This window comes from Leptodactylus fuscus, chromosome 1, assembly GCF_031893055.1.
Source record: "Leptodactylus fuscus isolate aLepFus1 chromosome 1, aLepFus1.hap2, whole genome shotgun sequence".
Classification (NCBI taxonomy): Eukaryota; Metazoa; Chordata; class Amphibia; order Anura; family Leptodactylidae; genus Leptodactylus; species Leptodactylus fuscus.
In genome coordinates this window covers 189,201,815-189,214,744 of record NC_134265.1, presented here as the reverse complement: position 1 = coordinate 189,214,744, position 12,930 = coordinate 189,201,815, and the positions used below count along the sequence as shown (strand labels likewise).

At 44.4% G+C, this 12,930-nt stretch overlaps 1 protein-coding gene across 1 annotated transcript in view; it reads right to left on the bottom strand.

Moving 5' to 3' along the window:
- Positions 1 to 10,267, bottom strand: part of SLC49A3 (solute carrier family 49 member 3) — a 49,013-nt gene extending 38,746 nt beyond the window's left edge. The window contains exon 1 of the mRNA XM_075280448.1: positions 10,030 to 10,267. Coding sequence (XP_075136549.1) covers positions 10,030 to 10,221 — 192 coding nt within the window. The 5' untranslated portion in view covers positions 10,222 to 10,267. The remainder of the gene's footprint in view (positions 1 to 10,029) is intronic.
- Between the last annotated feature and the right edge of the window lie 2,663 nt (positions 10,268 to 12,930).

Sequence of the window (12,930 nt, the reverse complement as noted above, 5' to 3'; positions counted from 1 at the left end):
GGAACATCATGTGACCGAACACGATCGGACCATTGGTACATGCGTATTGAGAGGGATATGTTTGGATCACAATAAATGATGGTCATAAGATGACTCTTTTGGGGTAAGCGATATGTCTTTTATCTAGTAAAAATCTGATACGTGTTTACTTACATGGTATATAATAAGTGATGTGAAGATATTGTACATTTGAATGGGATCTTTTATATATATCATTGGGTATATACTGCGTTTGTTACGCGGTTTTTATGCAGTAGTTTATATATAATTGATATTATTGACGGTTGACTATATATATGAAATTTTCTTGATTATCTATTCTTATAGGAATATTTAGTAATATGTTAATTAGATCTTTATGAAGATAATATTGAAGTTTATTGGGGTTGAAATAGTTAACACATTTACATAAGGGGTGTGGTTAAGTCAATCTATATGCTTATAAGGGTTTCAGTTTTGTATGATGGTTGAGCCGAGAGGAAGGGACAATATGTTCCCGAAACGCGTCGCTTGAACTGATTGGCTAACCTCAATAGTTACTATGCAACTTTTTTATTCATGGATACAAATAAAAGTAAAATTTTATCTACCGTGGAATTCGTTCATTATCATCCTGGATGCAGCTGGTTCCTTTTACCATGTCTAAGTATGGGTATAATTACACTACAAAAAAAAAAAAAAAACTTTCCACGGATATCTTGGTATACAATAATCGATCTCAGTCAATTTGAACATGCTGATTTAGAATATGAAAACCATTCTTCTCTATCACCCTCCATTCTTAAATTTCATATTTCAATGATTTCAAAAACATAAATTTAATTTTTGAGCAAAAACTTGTATTTTAAAAGTTATTGCTACATGAATTTTAAACATAAACATGGCTATAGCTACTGAAATTATATAGAACATACATAAATATATGATAAACAAAAATTCAGTTTGAAGTCTAAGGCTCCATTCACATGGGGCGCGGAATGGCGTATTTTAGTCCCGATTCTGACGCGGGAAGCCGCGTCAGAATAGGGCCAAAATGCGCCTGCCATGACTGTTGCGGCTTCTGACAATCGCGGCTGCCCACTCCAGAGTAGGTCCAAATGAATGGGCCTAGCCCGTAGGGTGCTGCCACGAGGTGTATGCCGGGGATGAATCAGCCGCGGAATCCGCCTGAAGAAAGGGCAGCTCGCTTCTTTTTTCCGTGAGCGGCATGTTGGAAAAAAAGTAAGCTAGAGGTCTACATAGACCTCTATTGTGAGGGGGCAGATTATGATGTGGATTCAGCGTCAAAATCTGCCCCCTCTTGCCGTGTGTGAATGAGCCCTAATATCTGTAAAATATGTGCAAAAATATCAGGAACTCCGAATGCCACGTGATTGTTTTTCTTTGCCTTTCTGATCCAACCATGCAAGTTGTATGAACACGTCAAACAGATGAACTTTGGTGACCACGACTTACCACAATCCACCTTCGAATCAAAGTACAGTTTGTATGCTTTCTTTAGTAACGGCGTGAAAGTCTTCCGATGTGACTTGTCTGTTACAAAGCCACACACATAGCAAAAATGATAAGGTGAATTTATACATCCTCTGGTCGCAATATTTTTAACGAATCACCACATTAAAGGGGCTCTATCATATGCTAATGAGCCTTCTCTGTGCACCCCGGAAGTCACTTTGTGCACTGTATATACAGCAAAGGCTGCTGCTGACTCCTCCTCCCTGCTCTCATACATAGTACACAGCAGGGAGATGAGTGCTGCTGGGAACTTCCTGTGCACTGTGAAGCTAATTAGCATATGAATAAAAACAGACTTATTCAAACACTACTGAGGCAATTTACATACAGAAGGTAGGTGTGGAATAGCCTTTCTAAAGGCTAAGCAAGGATGTGATTAGTTAATTACTTTTGCCAATGATAGAGCCCCTTCAATAAATAATTATAATGCAATTCTTAGACATATATATATATATATATATATGTTCTATTTATTTATTGAGAAATATATATATATATATATATATATATATATATATATATATATAAAATTTTGTATACTGTCAGAAGCTTGTAGTCCTAATTAAACAAAATAAAAACATTTACCGTATTTTTTGGACTATAAGACGCACCCAGGTTTTAGAGGAGAAAAATAGGGAAAAAAAATTTTCAGGCAAAAAATGGTAAAATATTTAATATATGGGAGTTGTAGTTTTGGAACAGCTGCAAGGCCACATTGACAGGTGACCCTGCAGCTGTACGGGGATGTATAGGGCGTTTTTTTTGTGGGGCCAGGTGTAGACCGGGCATTTTCAGACACAGGGATACCTAATGTATATGTTTCACAGTAATGTTATACTTTTATATGTATTCTAGGGAAAGGAGGTGAACTTTTATTTATTTTATTTTTTATTATATTTTTTTTTAAGTGTTTTTTTTTTTTTTTTTTTTTTTTTTTTACTATTTTAATATCCCCCGCCTAGGGGGCTTGAACCTGCAATCATTTGATTGCAAGTCCCATAGACGGCAATACAAGTGTATTGCCATCTATGGGAGATTCTATACATTACTATCGCGGAGGTTCATAGACCAGCTGCGATAGTAATATATATCTATGACAAGCCTGGGAGCCTTCATTAGGCTCCCGGCTGTCATCGGAACAGGTCGGCTCCTGCGGCCTCGCCGTGCAGGAGCCGGCCTGCATCACTAAAGGTATGAGGCCGGGGGGGGGGGCTAACTAACTGCCGGGACCTGCGGAGGAGCAGTGGGTTTGCAGCATGGCCGCGCTACTGCCACCGCTGGTTTTCTTCAGCGGCAGTAGCGCGGCAATCCGCAGGCCCCGGCAGCTAAGACAGTCCCCGGCATCTGCTGTAATAGACCGGCGGATGCCGGGGAGTGTCTTAGCTGCCGGGGCCAGCAGTATTGTCACACTCCTGCCGCTGAAGAAAACCAGCAGTGGCAGTAGCGCGGCAATCTGCAGGCCCCGGCAGCTAAGACACTCCCCGGTATCCGCTGGTCTATTACAGCAGATGCCGGGGACTGTCTTAGCTGCCGGGGCCTGCGGATTGCCGCGCTACTGCCGCTGAAGAAAACCAGCGGTGGCAGTAGCGCGGCCATGCTGCAAACCCACATTCAGACTATAAGACGCACCCCCATTTTCCTCCGAAATTTTGGGGGAAAAAAGTGCGTCTTATAGTCCGAAAAATACGGTATTCAGCAATATCTTAACAATTTGACCTGATATAGCAAAACGGTTTTCACATTTGAAATCAGCATAAAAAACTGCTTAAGAAACACTTAATAACAAGTAAGATATCCACGGAGTGTTTTCCAGTTTTACATGAGTTGTTTTAAGTCACAGCTAGTGTCATAGTTGTTATACTGTTTTACTATTTCTATAAGACCAAGGCCACAAATAGTGAATTGCAACAAAAAATAAATGCAGTGGAAACAAAGCAGAGAAATGTTCATTTTTCATGACCATTTTGCACCAGAATGTGTCCGTTTTTATGGATTTGTCATACATTGGAGTGTATTGAGCGATCCAAAATGAACAAAAATAAAACCTATGAAAAGCCCTCCATTCACATAAATAGAATTTAATGCAACTTTGTGGCGGCCTTTAAAAAAACATTTTTGTGACTATAGGCTAGGGGAAAAATGCAGCAGTTTAGCACCTAACATTAACCTGCTGTGCTTTTCAATAAATTTTGAAAATGTTGAATTCCACAGCATTTCCTTCTGCAGTGCTGAGTTGAAATTAAATAAAATCTTATTCACTTTGCTGGGACTGCAAGGAAAAGGCCTCACGTTGCAGATAAGCCGCTTTTTTTGTCTCAGATTTGGTGTGTTTTTTTGAGCCAAAATCAACAGTGGATTGAGCAGAAGATAGTATAAGAAGGTATAAGCAATACCTTCAGTGGGCTTGCAAAAGTATTCATACCCCCTTGACCTTTTTCACACTTACAACCACAAACTTAAATGTATTTTATTGAGATTTTAAGTGATAGACTGACACAAAGTTGAGAAGTGGAATGAAAATTCAAATAAAAATCTGAAAAGTGTGACGTGCAAAAGTATACAGCCGCCTGTACTCTGACACCCCTAAATGCAATCAATTGCCTTCAGAAGTCACTTAGAGAACACAAGTGAACAAACAGCATCATGAAGACCAAGGCGCTTACCAGACAGGTAAGAGATACAGTTGTGGAGATGTTTAAAGCAGGGTTAGGTTATAAAAACATATCACCAGCTTTGAGTATCCCAAGGAGCACTGTTCAATCCACCATGCAAAAATGGAAAGAGTATTCTACAACTGGAAACCTTCCAAGACATGGCCGTCCACCTAAACTGAGATTGTGCAAGGAGAGCACTAGTCAAAGAAGCAGCCAAGAGGCCCATGGTTACTGTGCAGGAGCTGCAGAAATCCAAGCTCGGGTGGGAGAATCTGTACACAGGACAAGTAAAAGTCGTGGACTCCACAAATCTGGCCTTTAAGGAAGAGTGGCAAGAAGAATACAATTGTTGAAAGACATAAGAAGTGCCATTTGCAGTTTGCCACAAGTCATATAGGGGACACAGCAAATATGGAAGAAGGTGCTTGAGTCAGATGAGACCAAGATTGAACTTTTTGGCCTAAATGCAAAGTGCTATGTGTGGCGGAAAAGTAAAACTGCTCATCACCCTGAACATGCCATCCCCACTATGACACATGGTGGTGGCAGCATCATGCTGTGGGGACAGGGAAGCTGGTCAGGTATGTTTTTTTTTTTTTTTCCCTTTCCCCAACTTCGTCCTTGGTTCCTGATATTCGTAGACAACCCTTTTTAACTTACCGTATATACTCGAGTATAAGCCGACCCGAATATAAGCCGAGGCCCCTAATTTTACCACAAAAAACTGGGAAAACTTATTGACTCGAGGGGGGGAAATGCAGCAGCTACTGGAAAATTTCAAAAATGAAAATGGTCGGAGTTTTTGGGTGCAGTAGTTGCTGGGTGATGGGGGAAGGGTGTTTTGGTTGTCTGTCTGCCTCTTCCCTGAGATTGAGGACTGGGTTCCCCCCCCCCCCCCTTGGAATTCAGCCTGGCTGAATACAGGGTATCTGCAGTGCTCCTATTAACCCCTCTCAACAGAACAGGGGCACTGCAGATCCCCTATATTCAGTAGCCTGGGCACTTTCAGACACAGGGATACCTAATGTGTATGTGTTTCACAGTCATTTTCTACTTTTATATATATTCTAAGGAAAGGAGTGATTTAGAACTTTTATTTACTTTATTTTTTATTATATTTTTTAAAGCTTTTTTTTCCCACTATTTTATTTTTTTGCTTGACTTGAGTATAAGCCGAGGGGGGCTTTTTCAGCACAAAAACTGTGCTGAAAAATTCGGCTTATACTCGAGTTTATAGGTATGTCACCCTTCTGTTCAGTCTACTTCTAGCTTTATCTAGGAATACAGCAACAAAATATATAACTTTTTGGCAATCTGTGGCCTCAGCCTCAAGGTGGTCAGAGTTATTTTAAAAATAATTGTTTTGCCCAGGAAACCTCTTTAAAGAGGTTGGCCACTTTTAGACCAGTATTGAGAGTCAAATGTTATTAATTGTATAATAAAAAAGATATACAATTTTCCCATATATTGGGCTCAGATTGAGATAAATATTACCTTGTAGCTTCCTCTATTCCCAAAGAGGTGCAGCAGCAGCAATTGACTTGTATAAATAGCTACAGTAAACGTATTATGTATTTCTCGTGTAAACTCCTCATGCAAATTTGTATCATTGTGTATCATTCTGTTTTTAATTTGTTAAAGGGGTTGGCCACTTGTAGACCAATATTGAGAGACAAATATTTGTATAATAAAAAGATATACAATTTTCCCATATACTTTTGGTATCAGTTCCTCGTGGTTTTCTAGATCTCTGATGGCTTGCTTTCATTGATTTTGCTTAGTTCTAGTGGATAAAACTCTGACCATGGTCATGTGACATACAGTCCATGGTCATGTGATGCGCACAGATGCTGCTCATTACCAGGCAGATGTCTGATTACTTTGCTGTGACTATAACCAGCTGTGCACCTGTGTGTGTACATCACATGACTATGGACTGTATGTCACATGACCACGGTCAGAGTAACAGAATAAATGACAGCAAGCCGAGATCTAGAAAACCATGAGGAATTGATTATATTTATATACTTTTTATTATTTATTGGTCTACAAGTGGCCAACCCCTTTGCCATAAAAACAAATGAAAAGCAGAATGATACAAACTTGCCTCAGGCGCTTACACAAGAAATACATTAATATTAGAGATGAGCGAACACTAAAATGTTCGAGGTTCGAAATTCGATTCGAACAGCCGCTCACTGTTCGAGTGTTCGAATGGGTTTCGAACCCCATTATAGTCTATGGGGAACATAAACTCGTTAAGGGGGAAACCCAAATTCGTGTCTGGAGGGTCACCAAGTCCACTATGACACCCCAGGAAATGATACCAACACCCTGGAATGACACTGGGACAGCAGGGGAAGCATGTCTGGGGGCATAAAAGTCACTTTATTTCATGGAAATCCCTGTCAGTTTGCGATTTTCGCAAGCTAACTTTTCCCCATAGAAATGCATTGGCCAGTGCTGATTGGCCAGAGTACGGAACTCGACCAATCAGCGCTGGCTCTGCTGGAGGAGGCGGAGTCTAAGATAGCTCCACACCAGTCTCCATTCAGGTCCGACCTTAGACTCCGCCTCCTCCGGCAGAGCCAGCGCTGATTGGCCGAAGGCTGGCCAATACATTCCTATGCGAATGCAGAGACTTAGCAGTGCTGAGTCAGTTTTGCTCAACTACACATCTGATGCACACTCGGCACTGCTACATCAGATGTAGCAATCTGATGTAGCAGAGCCGAGGGTGCACTAGAACCCCTGTGCAAACTCAGTTCACGCTAATAGAATGCATTGGCCAGCGCTGATTGGCCAATGCATTCTATTAGCCCGATGAAGTAGAGCTGAATGTGTGTGCTAAGCACACTCATTCAGCACTGCTTCATCACGCCAATACAATGCATTAGCCAGTGCTGATTGGCCAGAGTACGGAATTCGGCCAATCAGCGCTGGCCAATGCATTCTATTAGCCCGATGAAGTAGAGCTGAATGTGTGTGCTAAGCACACACATTCAGCACTGCTTCATCACGCCAATACAATGCATTAGCCAGTGCTGATTGGCCAGAGTACGGAATTCGGCCAATCAGCGCTGGCTCTGCCGGAGGAGGCGGAGTCTAAGGTCGGACCTGAATGGAGACTGGTGTGGAGCGATCTTAGACTCCGCCTCCTCCAGCAGAGCCAGCGCTGATTGGCCGAATTCCGTACTCTGGCCAATCAGCGCTGGCCAATGCATTCTATTAGCCCGATGAAGTAGAGCTGAATGTGTGTGCTAAGCACACACATTCAGCACTGCTTCATCACGCCAATACAATGCATTAGCCAGTGCTGATTGGCCAGAGTACGGAATTCGGCCAATCAGCGCTGGCTCTGCTGGAGGAGGCGGAGTCTAAGATCGCTCCACACCAGTCTCCATTCAGGTCCGACCTTAGACTCCGCCTCCTCCGGCAGAGCCAGCGCTGATTGGCCGAAGGCTGGCCAATGCATTCCTATGCGAATGCAGACTTAGCAGTGCTGAGTCAGTTTTGCTCAACTACACATCTGATGCACACTCGGCACTGCTACATCAGATGTAGCAATCTGATGTAGCAGAGCCGAGGGTGCACTAGAACCCCTGTGCAAACTCAGTTCACGCTAATAGAATGCATTGGCCAGCGCTGATTGGCCAATGCATTCTATTAGCCCGATGAAGTAGAGCTGAATGTGTGTGCTAAGCACACACATTCAGCACTGCTTCATCACGCCAATACAATGCATTAGCCAGTGCTGATTGGCCAGAGTACGGAATTCGGCCAATCAGCGCTGGCTCTGCTGGAGGAGGCGGAGTCTAAGGTCGGACCTGAATGGAGACTGGTGTGGAGCGATCTTAGACTCCGCCTCCTCCAGCAGAGCCAGCGCTGATTGGCCGAATTCTGTACTCTGGCCAATCAGTGCTGGCCAATGCATTCTATTAGCTTGATGAAGCAGAGTGTGCACAAGGGTTCAAGCGCACCCTCGGCTCTGATGTAGCAGAGCCGAGGCTGCACAAGGGTTCAAGCGCACCCTCGGCTCTGATGTAGGAGAGCCGAGGGTGCACTTGAACCCTTGTGCACCCTCAGCTCTGCTACATCAGAGCCGAGGGTGCGCTTGAACCCTTGTGCACACTCTGCTTCATCAAGCTAATAGAATGCATTGGCCAGCGCTGATTGGCCAATGTATTCTATTAGCCTGATGAAGTAGAGCTGAATGTGTGTGCTAAGCACACACATTCAGCTCTACTTCATCGGGCTAATAGAATGCATTGGCCAGCGCTGATTGGCCAGAGTACGGAACTCGACCAATCAGCGCTGGCTCTGCTGGAGGAGGCGGAGTCTAAGATCGCTCCACACCAGTCTCCATTCAGGTCCGACCTTAGACTCCGCCTCCTCCAGCAGAGCCAGCGCTGATTGGCCGAATTCCGTACTCTGGCCAATCAGCACTGGCTAATGCATTGTATTGGCGTGATGAAGCAGTGCTGAATGTGTGTGCTTAGCACACACATTCAGCTCTACTTCATCGGGCTAATAGAATGCATTGGCCAATCAGCGCTGGCCAATGCATTCTATTAGCGTGAACTGAGTTTGCACAGGGGTTCTAGTGCACCCTCGGCTCTGCTACATCAGATTGCTACATCTGATGTAGCAGTGCCGAGTGTGCATCAGATGTGTAGTTGAGCAAAACTGACTCAGCACTGCTAAGTCTGCATTCGCATAGGAATGCATTGGCCAGCCTTCGGCCAATCAGCGCTGGCTCTGCCGGAGGAGGCGGAGTCTAAGGTCGGACCTGAATGGAGACTGGTGTGGAGCGATCTTAGACTCCGCCTCCTCCAGCAGAGCCAGCGCTGATTGGTCGAGTTCCGTACTCTGGCCAATCAGCGCTGGCCAATGCATTCTATTAGCCCGATGAAGTAGAGCTGAATGTGTGTGCTTAGCACACACATTCAGCTCTACTTCATCAGGCTAATAGAATACATTGGCCAATCAGCGCTGGCCAATGCATTCTATTAGCTTGATGAAGCAGAGTGTGCACAAGGGTTCAAGCGCACCCTCGGCTCTGATGTAGCAGAGCTGAGGGTGCACAAGGGTTCAAGTGCACCCTCGGCTCTCCTACATCAGAGCCGAGGGTGCGCTTGAACCCTTGTGCAGCCTCGGCTCTGCTACATCAGAGCCGAGGGTGCGCTTGAACCCTTGTGCACACTCTGCTTCATCAAGCTAATAGAATGCATTGGCCAGCACTGATTGGCCAGAGTACGGAATTCGGCCAATCAGCGCTGGCCAATGCATCCCTATGGGAAAAAGTTTATCTCACAAAAATCACAATTACACACCCGATAGAGCCCCAAAAAGTTATTTTTAATAACATTCCCCCCTAAATAAAGGTTATCCCTAGCTATCCCTGCCTGTACAGCTATCCCTGTCTCATAGTCACAAAGTTCACATTCTCATATGACCCGGATTTGAAATCCACTATTCGTCTAAAATGGAGGTCACCTGATTTCGGCAGCCAATGACTTTTTCCAATTTTTTTCAATGCCCCCGGTGTCGTAGTTCCTGTCCCACCTCCCCTGCGCTGTTATTGGTGCAAAAAAGGCGCCAGGGAAGGTGGGAGGGGAATCGAATTTTGGCGCACTTTACCACGTGGTGTTCGATTCGATTCGAACATGGCGAACACCCTGATATCCGATCGAACATGTGTTCGATAGAACACTGTTCGCTCATCTCTAATTAATATGCTTAATGTAGTATTTCTACAAGTCACTTACTGCTGCTGCGGCACCTCTTTGGGAATATCTATCTCAGTGTGAGCCAAGAGTACAAGTGTACACACAGGGAGAGCCCTCACAGAGCCACTTACCATGGCATTAGAGGAGTTGAGCAAACACACCACGATAAGGATGAACCACCTCTTCTTGTACAATCTGATGTGACTGAGCTTCCTCAGTGCCTGGCACCTGTCGGAGTTTGGGTCCACTTCTGCAACTGGCAAGAGCATGGCATCGTCCGTGGCATCTTGCTCTGGGTCTTGGGAGATGTCACACTCAGCCATATCTCCCCTGGGGCAGTTCTCTCGGGACCTTTCAGCCTCGGTTATAACAAATGGCCAATGCAGATAGTGCGAGCCGCAGCACTGGGGTCTCGGTATAGGCACCGCTCCCCTCAGACACAGGAGAACCGCCCGTGTGTCCCCTGACTGAACAAGCCACGCCCATGGCACCCGGCTCTAACGAGGAACAGGAAACTCCACACAAACTGAGTGGAGTGAAATCACAGAATAATGGCCGTGACTGGAGAGTCCTGACACAGGCGGAGTCCTGCCCACATGTACACTCCAGGAAATACTGCAGGCTTCCTATAGCGTCGGTCTTCTCATAGACACCACTACACAATATTGCTATTGGAGCAGAAGGTCTTTTTTCTGTTCTCGCCTCATCGGGTTATCTAGACATATATGTACATGGACTTTCATGGGAGCAGTGCAGTTACTTTGGCTGCCTATACAAAGTAGAGCAGACTGTCATCCAAATGCTCATTTGTCTGACAGCTATTCCTTGTGACCTATGGTGGCAGCTTATATTCTTTAAAGAGGTTGTTCAGGATTTTTTTTTTTTTTTTAATGCCTGGACAACTGGGGGAGGTGAAAAAAAATAAAAACAAAATCATACTCACCTATCCTGATGCACCGGTGTCCTCCCAATGTGTTTTGGTTCTTTCGCTCCAGCAGCGTCTTACGGGTCTCTTCCTGAAGGCGCTGATTGAAGAGAGACCTGTGATGTAACAGGTAGTGACAACGCAAGCCCTTCACGTGTGGCTGGGACCAGGGGCGAACCTAACTTTTATGCCGCCTGAGGTGGACGACAGAAAGTAAGTTAAAAAGGGTTGTCTACGAATATCAGGATCCAAGGACGAAGTTGGGGAAAGGAAAATAAAAACATACCACATCTGTCCCTGGCTCGTTGGTGTCCTGTCAGGTCCTGTGGAGTCCTGCGCCACAGGTGACTGCTAAGGCCAATCACATACGTTACCGGTTCCCTCAGTGAATCCTTTATATTGTTCTTTCTATTTGTAGCGACTGTTTGCTTTGGCTCAAAAGAACGCACAAAATTTGTAACAAAAAACAGCTTATCCATAACATGTGGGCTCAGTCTAAGGGTGCATTCACACTGAGTAAACGCTAGCTTATTTTGTAGAGTAAAATTACACTTGTAAATTTTGCTATCCCATTGACTTCAATGATATTTTTTTACAAGTGTAAAAATACGCCTGTAAAAAATACGCCTGTAAAAAATACGCCTGTAAAAATACGCCTGTAAAATGTCATTGAAGTCAATGGGATAGCAAAATTTACAAGTGTAATTTTACTCTACAAAATAAGCTAGCGTTTACTCAGTGTGAATGCACCCTAAAAGGGGGTTTCCAGTCTTTTAAAGGGATCCTATCATTAAAACACAATTTTTCTCACTAACACATAGGAATAGCCTTAAGAAAGGCTATTCTTCTCCTACCTTTAGATGTCTTCTCCACGCCTCTGTTCAGTATAAATCCTGGTTTTCTTCGGTATGCAAATGAGTTCTCTCGCAGCACTGGGGGCGGTCCCCAGCACTCAAACAGCACTGGGAGCATCCCCAATGCTGCGAAAGAACTCTCCAACGCCGCCTCCATCTTCTTCAGGAACGGTCTCTTCATGTGTCTTCTTCCTGTGCTGGCGGTTAAACTTCTAGGCCTCGGGCAGAGCCGACTGCGCATGCCCACAGGCCACAAGAAAAATGGCCATTTACACCGTAGCTTGTATCTTGTCGTAGCCACAAGGGGGCAGTATTAAGTTTCAGGGGGCTTAAAGGATTTAATATAGACTTTCTGTCACTAAGTGTGTTACGAGAGTAACACAAATGTATGCAATTTGGACGTGGGATGCACACAACCCATTTTTGTGGCAGTTCTACAATTTTTTGAGTCAAACATGGGATTGGATGTACATGAAAGAAAAAGTAGTGTTTCTATATCCCCATATGGCATAGATAAAGGCAGAGGCGCATCTTCCATGAGGTGACCTTAGGGGATGGCCTCAGGTGGCGCCTGATGGCATAAATGGAGGGCAGCATTTTTTTTTTTTTTTTTTTTTTAATCAGCTGCTACTCATGATATTTTTCACTAGGTAGTGTCCGAAAGTTTACTCATTCATCCATGCTCCTGTCCAAGCCAGTCTCAGCTTCTGCCTCCAGGCGGCACTGCATTTATATCATGACGCTGATGAACACTGAAACTCTACTTACCCTTGAAGAGGCAGCTATGCTGGGGCATGGATGGGTAAGTACATTATCAACCACTACCTATTGGAAAATACAATAGGTAGTGGCCTAACATATCACTGTGTGAGGCCCCCAAAAATGTAGGTGTTATGTGGATGAAATAAAAAAGGTTTCATATACGTGTGTGTGTGGGGGGGGGGGGGTGTCGTAAAAAGAGCTTCATATACTGTAAGGGGGTGCAAAAAAAGGGGGTCATATACTGTGCATGGGCCAAAAAAAGGTTTGTATACCATGTAGGGACCGAAAAAGAGGATCGTATACTGTGTGTGTGTGGGGGGGGGGGGGGGGGGGCAAAAAAAGAGGACGTTGTGTACCATTTGGGGGCCAAAAAAAATGGTCGTTTATTTTGTGGAGGGCCAAAAAAAAGGGACTTTATGAGGACCAAATAAGGGAATTTCTGCGTTTGCAAATGGTGGGGCACGTGTCCTATAGTTTTAATTATGAGAGCC